The sequence below is a fragment of the Girardinichthys multiradiatus genome, chromosome 5, assembly GCF_021462225.1.
Source record: "Girardinichthys multiradiatus isolate DD_20200921_A chromosome 5, DD_fGirMul_XY1, whole genome shotgun sequence".
Lineage (NCBI taxonomy): Eukaryota > Metazoa > Chordata > Actinopteri > Cyprinodontiformes > Goodeidae > Girardinichthys > Girardinichthys multiradiatus.
Genome location: NC_061798.1, coordinates 51,895,036 through 51,903,591, shown reverse-complemented (window position 1 = coordinate 51,903,591; position 8,556 = coordinate 51,895,036). Strand labels below are relative to the sequence as shown.

At 43.1% G+C, this 8,556-nt stretch overlaps 1 protein-coding gene across 1 annotated transcript; it reads left to right on the top strand.

The window, feature by feature from the left end:
- The first annotated feature begins 1,908 nt into the window (after positions 1 to 1,908).
- On the top strand, positions 1,909 to 5,010 carry map1lc3c (microtubule-associated protein 1 light chain 3 gamma). The gene is made up of 4 exons (XM_047364762.1): positions 1,909 to 2,057; positions 2,139 to 2,194; positions 2,269 to 2,375; positions 4,698 to 5,010. Exons 1-4 carry the CDS (start codon positions 1,997 to 1,999, stop codon positions 4,858 to 4,860), a joined length of 387 nt encoding a protein of 128 aa, XP_047220718.1. The 5' UTR covers positions 1,909 to 1,996; the 3' UTR covers positions 4,861 to 5,010.
- Positions 5,011 to 8,556: the final 3,546 nt, after the last annotated feature.

The following is an 8,556-nucleotide window of genomic DNA, read 5'->3' as shown; positions in this document are numbered from 1 at the left end:
CCTAAACTAACTTACCTGTGTGATGACGTCAACCTCTCTATTCCCGCCCAGTACCTTAGATTTGCTCAGGTGATTGGCTCATTGCAGATGATCGGCACATTCAAGTAGTTTCTCCTTTCTTTAATAATCTCAGATAAAAAATGAATCATAAAGACACGGAACCGGAACTCGAGTCAGTGATTAAAAACTTGATGTAAACAAATTTGTCAAAAAAGAAAATAAAAGAATAAATGAAGTATAAAAACATTTGAGCAACATAAGTGATAAATCAGCTCTACCAGAAGCTGAGCAGGGCGATCACTCACACATTTATAAACACAGTTTAAGTTTTATAACATCTTTATTTATTCTTCAGTTAAAAAGAGTTATACACATTTGTTCATTTTCCAAAACCTCTGAATGTGAAGGGTCTGATTGATGGTGAAGCTGTATTTATGACCTGATGGTGGCGCTGCTGTCCCTGCAGATCAATGATGAATTGACCTGTTTTGTAACAACAAGGCTGTGGAAATCCTGGGAATTTGAGCCTCACTGATAAAAACGACGTCCGGTCGATTCTCAGCAGAAAACCTCAGCAGTTCTTTGGAAAACTGTCATTTTATCTCTCAACTTCAACTGGACTCTGGGTTTTGAATTTTCCCAAAACTTCTTTTCTTTCAGAGTCACAAACGAAAGAGATCTTTGTTAGAGACCTTCATCACTTCATATTTTGTCCACTAATGAACTGTATCTGCAGTAGAGGTCCTGCACACTGATGAAGAGCTTTAATATTTCTGAAGAACCTAAACCCGACCAGACATCAAACAACGTTCTGTCTGGTCGGGAACAGCTGCTGTAAAATAAAGTCAGTTCTGGTCCAACTTTTACTTATAGAGAAGAGGTGGAGTGTTATTTTGTGTGGACCCATTTCTATTAGAATACATTCATTACCTGTTTGTTTTAAACCTAACACTACAATGGTTCTGGTTCTGCATATACCCGGTGAGAGCGTGCTTCAGTCCAGATCTCAGCTTAGTGATCAGAGCTGAGAACAGAGGAGCTTTAAGATTCACGTATCTCACCTGTACTACAGCAGAACCCACAGGAGCTCACAAGCATTTGATAAGGAGGACAAACTGAGACAAACCTGCTGGCCTGTTTTAATCCAAAGTTCAGACAGTTTTACAGAACCAGAACCAGAACCATGTAAACGAGAGCAGGAACTACCTGATGAAACATGATGTCATCTATTGGAGCTTCAGAGTTTTATCTCATAAACTCTGAGAAATGAACAAGAACTGGTTCTGAATGGGTCGGTAGTGAACTATGAACATGAACAGATCCGTTTTATGAACTGAACTTAGAACTAGTTCTAATAGAGAATATTATAAAAATGGCTCGGTGGTGGATATAAAATAAAATCTCATTTGATCTTTTTCTATTTATTTTTTATTTCAGATGTTAGTTTTTAACACTTTTATGTAAATGCAAAAGTTTCTTAGTATTTTTATGTCTACTTTCTCCTCCTCCTCATGAACAGAACCGAGTTTTCTGGCTCTTTGGACCCATCGTGGCCTGTTAACTGCACCTTTCTGCAGAATTTGTCGTTTTCTTCATGCTCAGCCTGTTTGTTTCAGCTTGTTCATTAATTATGAAACCTTTCAGTCAGTGAATAAAACCTAGAGAAGACAAAAGCAGAGATTTTAATGGCTGTTTATTTTTTTCCTGAACGCAACTTGTTAAATCTTCATGTCGACTCAGGTCCAGTCGGGTTCTGATCTAATAAAGAACATCCGCTTCTCTGTGATTATTAGGTTTAATGCAGTGAAACACTTTGGGGAATCTCAGATTGTTGGCGGCCTCTCCTGCCCGGGGCCCCTGGCTGTCCTCTGCCCGGCCCTAACCTGATTAAACCCGCAGATGATCCGCTGTGACTGCGCCCATGCGCTAATCAGCTGATGCGCCGCAGCCGCTTGTATTTAAATACGGCTGCGCAGAGCTGTGGTCCAAAGTCAGCATGTCTCCGTTTGACAGAACCTCGCAGCAGAACAAACCCTTCAAACAGAGGAAGAGCTTTGGTGGGTTTCCAGAACCAGGAAGGAACACCCGGGATTTTAAAGGAAAAACTCACTGAATGTTGCTGTGTTTTTTCTCTGTAGCTACCAGGAAACAGGAGGTGGCGGGGATCAGGTCCAAATTCCCGAACAAGATCCCGGTGAGTGTTTGGAAGTGATTCTGGAGTCTCTGAGATGTTTCTGTTTAGTCTCACCTGGTTTCCCTGAACCTCAGGTGATCATCGAGCGCTACGGGAAGGAGAAGTACCTCCCTCCGCTGGACAAAACCAAGTTCCTGGTTCCACACGAACTCACTATGACCCAGTTCGTCACCATCATCAGGTACTCTGCTTCAACCGGTTCTGAGACTTGGGGTGGATAAGGCTGGGTGGTTCTGATTCTGCAGCTTTAACTGGAGTGTAGCTGCAGCCAGTTGGTCCTGGGGGTTCATGTTCTGGGATTTCTGGGAAAGCTGTGGCAGGCAGCTGAAGGGATCCGTCTAATTCCTGTGAAACCAGATATTTCTGGTTGGTTCTGGTCCGTCAGCTCAAACTGATCACATGTTGATCCGTCAGCCGCCTTTAATCTGAGCTCCTGGTTCCTTCAATCGATCCCTGCAGATAAACAGTCTGTGAGGAGAGGATTGGGCCTTCAGAAATCGACACGTCTGATGGACGTTTGAGTTCTAGCAGAATTTAACGGATTACTTATTGGGACCTATCTTATCCAAATCTGGATTATAAATGGAAATGAGTCCACTTCTGCTGCTGTTGGGTCGAATTACTGAAGTCCTGTTTCTGACCCAGTTATGATTTACTCTGCAGGCTGAGGGACGCGTGGTCCCGCTTACATCAGTGATAGATCCAGTCAGCTCAAAGTCTCAGTTCTGTTCAGCATCGGAACATGATCAAAAACCTTGCAGCGCAACGTTTTGCGCACAACTCTGCATGTACACAACTGAACGTTGCGTGAAAATGTGCGGCAGCCACGCAAACCTTTTCAATCATCAATAAACCAGAGAACTAAAGCTCCCCTAAATCCACTGAAATATGACTCCACCCAGTTTAATTCACGGAGCATCAAACCAGATGTCCCATCATGAGCTTTAATGGTTTAAACCAGAACGATGAAACTGAATCATATTCAGCCTCAGTAACGTCACACACCTGAGAAAATGATGGAAACTGTGAAACTTCCGCTGTTTCTGTCACCTGTAGATGGAAATGCTCATCAGTCTGAGCGCTGAGGAGCAGAAAATGTTTCAGAAACGTTTGGTAGGAAAGCTGCGCACTGTGCGCCACATGAGGCTCCTGGTCCGTATACGACTAAAAGTAGCTCATAGTGACGTCATCTATACAATGTTGAAGTAATGCTAGTTAAATTTGAGGACAATTTCTTATCTACTCTACCCACCTCTGGTCCCGGCTTTGAATCCCGGCCAGGGCTATTTCTGCATAGAGTTTGCATGTTCTCCTCCCCATACGTGGGTTCTCTTGTTGTTCTGGCTTACTTCCAGAGTCCAATATGACCATTAGGTTACTCTAAATTGTCCTTAGGTATGTCTGTATGGTGTCTCTGTGATGGATTGACGACCTGTCAAAGGTGTCTCCCCCAGTGACTGCTGAGAGGCACCAGCACCCCTTCAAGGATAAGTGGGTTTAGACAATGGATGGATAGTTTATAAGATTTCTTAAAATGTTTGCTTGTAAAGTGCAAAAAAATGCTCTGCCTTCAGCTTCTTGGGTATAAATTAGCTGCCATTTTAACAGGGTTTGTCATCTTTTTAAGTCCATAACACCTGAATGGCTGTTCAGAAATGTCAACCATGAGGGTGCATGAAGAAGACATCTGGCTATAATTATGAAAAATGGCACCGTGTTCATCCTGAAATGAGGCAGCATTACAAGCTTGAGTCTGTGAGACGGAGTGAGAGATGAGGGACTCAGCAGGAGAGACGGACAGGAGGCCGGAAAGCTGTTTTTAATGGGCATTCAGTATGTGAAAAACACAATATATTATCTACTGGGGATTAGGAGCAGACCATTAGGTTGTTTCCAGCTTCTTGGAAAGTATAGCGCTAAATATTGATGTCAGCAGGCTCAGCCTAAATCATCATCTCCAACATCTGTGGAGAAGTTCTCTGGTGCTGCTATCTCCTCTCTAGCTTCTGAATGCAGCAGGAACCAGAGCTGCTCACATTCCAGGCTGGTGCTGAAAGCAGAGGGAAGGAACCACTGAAATATTTGAGCTCAGGATTGAATCTCAAACTTTCTCCAAATTTATCTGGTGCTGTAACTGAGGTTTGGTGTCCATCATCTCTGCTCCACCTGACTGACAGCTGTGTTGGTGTAAGTCAAACGGTCTGGTTTGGGTTTAAAGCTGGTACCAGAAGTGACTAACTGTTCTGACCGTTTCTTCAAGGTTCTTTGACATGTCCATCTATTAACTTTACTGTTTAAACCTCTGCCATGTCTGGTATGCCCAGAGTGGACAGCAGGTGGCACTGTAGGTTAAAGTTTTCTGAGGAGAAAATGAGTGAAAACTGTAAGGTTTAAACAACCATGAGGATCAGAAAGACCTGAGGTGGACATTGGACCCATCATCCACCCTGATCTCTGCGTTGCTGCCGAGACTCTGTAACATCACCTGTTTTTCTCCTTTCAGGAACCGGATGGCGCTGTTGCCCAGTCAGGCCTTCTACCTGCTCATCAACAACAGTGGCTTAACCAGCATGTCCCTCACCATGGCTCAGGTGTACAAGGACCACCAGGACGAGGACGGCTTCCTCTACATGACTTACGCCTCTCAGGAGATGTTTGGACACTGACTGGACTTCACCTTAGGTTTTATTCTGCTGGGCCTTGGGCTGAACCTGCTGTAAATACAAAATATTTTTATAGATTGTAATATGTTCCACATGTTGACTGTAGGATGGAGTTTTAATGACGATCCAATAAATGTTTCATATGGTTGTGAATAGGTCCAGTCTGCTGGTTCTGGTGGGAAATTTGTTCTACTTTAAAGCTGCAGCAGGAGAAGTTGGAATGATGGGTTTAGGGTCTTCTGTAAAATCTCCTTTCTGGTAGGGTGAACAGAACCTCTGCCGGTTTAATAGGGAATGGTGGCAAAAGGAATATTAAATCTTTTGAAACTCATTTCAAGCGAGGAACATGGAGAACCTGCAGAGAACGTTCAGATTTAAACTACAGAGATGCTAAAATCCCCTTTTTAAAATGATACAGAATGTTGCACAACAGACTGGCTGCACTTGCAATGCATTTAATCTTAGAACAAAACATGTTCCTTAACATCGGTTTTGGAAAATATCGATCACGGTTCAGACTGGGCCCATACCAGTGCTGCTCAAGATACTAAATATACACTGATCTTTAGTACTGGCTTGGACCCGCCTTGTCCTTCAGAACAGAGCATGGATTCAAGGTGTCAAGCATTCCTTGGGTTTTAATCCCTACTGACATGAAGGCATCACACAGTTCCTGCAGGTTCCTCACCTACACAGCCAAGATCTCCTGTTCAGCACATCTGGGTGAGCTCTGGTAATTGGAGGCCATTCCAGTACGTCAAACCTGTCTTCATGTTCAAAGACCAGTTTAAGATGATGTGAGCTACATGACATGGTTCATTATCCTGCTGGAAGGAACCATCAGGTGGGTCCACTGTGGTCATAAAAGGATGGACATGGTCAGCAACAACACTCCAGTAGGCTGTGGGGTTTATATGAGGCTTCGTAGAGAACCCAACAAGATACCACCACCAGACTGAATCACTGATTCATGGCAGGATGGATCCATGCTTGCAGACGTACACCAGATTCTGATCCGACTCTCTGAATGTTGCATCTGAAGTCGACTCATCGGACCTGGCAACGGTTTTCCAACCTGTCCTTGTTCAGTGCTGGTGAGTCTGAGTTGTAGCCTCAGTTTCCTGTTCTTAGCCACCAGGAGTGGCACCTGGTATGGTCTTCTGCTGCTGTAGCTCATCTGCTCCAAGGTTCTCGTGTTGTGGACCTGAGCTGCTGTTACCTTTCTATAACCTGGAACCAGGCAGCACTTTCTCCTGACATCAACAAGGTATCTTCCCCCACACAGCTGCTGCTCACTGGATATTTTCTCTTCTTCAGACCAGCCTCTGTAAACCTGGGATGGTTGGGTTCTGAAATATTCTAACCCGACCATCTGGAACCAACAACCACACTAGGTTCAATGTCACTTAAATTCTTCATTCTGATGCTTTAGTTTGAACTTCAGGTTTTCTTTATGTCTAGATGCCTGCATGCATGGAGCTGCTGCCTTGTGATTGGCTGATGCACTTTTTGTGTTAACAAGCAATTGAACAGGTGTACCCAATAAAGTGGCCAGGAAATGTCTGGTTCTGGTTAAAATGACAATTCTGCCACCTGCTGACAAACATGGGCCTGCAGCAAGATGCAAAGAGGTGAAGAAGTTATCCTAAAACCCAGAATTAGTCATACCCCTGACAGATTTGGGTTTAAATTTGACCAACGCTTCTTCTGAACGGAAGTAACATTTTGGAGCGGCCCAGTCAGAGTTCTGACTTGGTTCTGATGGAGACTGTGGAGGGAGTAAAAGATTAGGGTGAAAAGGAAGCCAGCCAACCTCAAAGATTGGAGCTCCTCACCAAAGATAAGTCACCAGAGGAGACATGGAGAAAGCTGCTCAGTGAAGAGATGAAGGTTTGATTCCCGGGAGGCTGATAAAAATGTTGTCCTTTGATAATTCAGAAGGCGATACATAATTTTCAGAGTCATTTCTTGAAAAGTCAGAGGTATGAATAATTGTGGGTTGAACTGTATCTGGGATTGAAGGTGGGTTCCACAGATCAGAAAGAGATCTTTACCAAATGGAGACTTGCAACTGGTCAGATTTGGACCTCAGAGCAGATTTTAGACATGTTTCTGCTTCGTGTTGCTACAGTCAACCTTCACCTCCTGTCTGGACTGTCTAACACTGCTGCAGCATTAAAAGGTGTCCAGAAACTTATATTAAAAGTATGAACACAGAACTGGGCTGCACGGTGGATCAGCTGTTAGCAGTGTCGCCTCACATCAAGAAGGTCCTGGGTCTGAATCCTGGTCAGGGCTTCTTCACAAATATTTTCTCAATTTTCAGAATAACAAAAAATATACATAAAAATACAGAAACAGGAATAATAGTTTAGAAATAAAGCTTGACATATAAGCACCCAAAATAAGAGAACGTAAATAAACATGAAAATTAATAAAAACTAAACTCCGGACACAACATACCAAAATTAATCCCATCCAAAAAGGCTTGATGTAATATGAGAGCTAAATGTCCACTTGAATGTATCACATATGTTAGAATAGGTGCCCTTTAGTGGGTTAACTACAGTCTTAAATATTCCAGGATAGATCTCCATTCACCATTGAATTTCTGTAAATTGTCAGATATCTTGTGTCTCAGTTTTTCAATATGAAGGATTCCTATGGAGTCATCTCTCTCAGCCAGGTCTTGAACCTAGCTGGTAAGTTATATTTCCACATTTTTAAAATGCATCTTTTTGCTATGACCACACCATGAACCACTGCAATTTGGCCCATATTGTTCATAATATTGGAGGAGCCAAGTAATGCTAGGTCAGGACTTCTCTGAGTGGAGTTGGCAGGTTCTCTGCAGGAACATTAATTTCCTTCCAAAGAACAACCATGCATGATCAGCGACTTTAATTTGCTGATATGTGTGTTTTTTCTGTGTTTTGTGATGTGGAGACATATCATGGTGCAGCCTCTTCTCTCCTATCAACCATGAAAAAACCTTCGCCTCCTGTCGACCCAGCATGGACGAGCACATCAGTCCTGTCCTGAAGTCTCTCCACTGGCTTCCTGTCTGCATTCATGTTGTTTTTTACATTTTAATTCACCTGATCTCCTCAACCTTCATCCACCTTCAGGAAACCACCCATGTTCCCAGATCCAAACCTCGAGTCCAAGTCAAGCCTCGAGTCTTTCTTTGTGAGACGTTAGGAGACAGAAAGATCCTGGAATGAGGAAAGTCCTCAGTTTGGTCTTCATGCTTTCATTTTCCACCAGAGGAAAATCTCTATTTTTAAATTTAAATTTCATTTTGAACATTTTGGACCATCTGGGAATTTTAGTAAAAAAGTCCCCAAGTCTGATTAGATCTGAGGGTTTTATCCAGATATAAAAATGAGTCGCTGAAATTAAACCATGATGGACTTTATGATCTTGATTAATTAGACTCCAGGCAGTCTAATGAACGATGATACCATGTGGTGGTTTCATACACTGCAGAGAAGAGAGGGCCCCAAACACATCCTGAACTTCCTCTGTGTTTTAGTTCTGCCGTCTTCTCGTCTGCGTTGGTTGAAGCTCTCTGAGGCTCAGAGTGTGGTTCAGACCACAGCATTGAACTCCCATTTTCACCCGTCGGTAAGAGCAGAACTTTGTGACATTAGTCAGTTTTTATAAGGATTTTCTACAGCTTTATGTGTTCTTGTTTCT

Excerpts from the sequence above, each read along its gene's own strand:
- map1lc3c (XM_047364762.1), top strand. The coding sequence starts at position 1,997 with ATGTCTCCGTTTGACAGAACCTCGCAGCAGAACAAACCCTTCAAACAG. Across the intron at positions 2,195-2,268 it reads AATTCCCGAACAAGATCCCG|GTGATCATCGAGCGCTACGG; the intron begins GTGAGTGTTTGG and ends CCTGAACCTCAG. Across the intron at positions 2,376-4,697 it reads CAGTTCGTCACCATCATCAG|GAACCGGATGGCGCTGTTGC; the intron begins GTACTCTGCTTC and ends TTCTCCTTTCAG.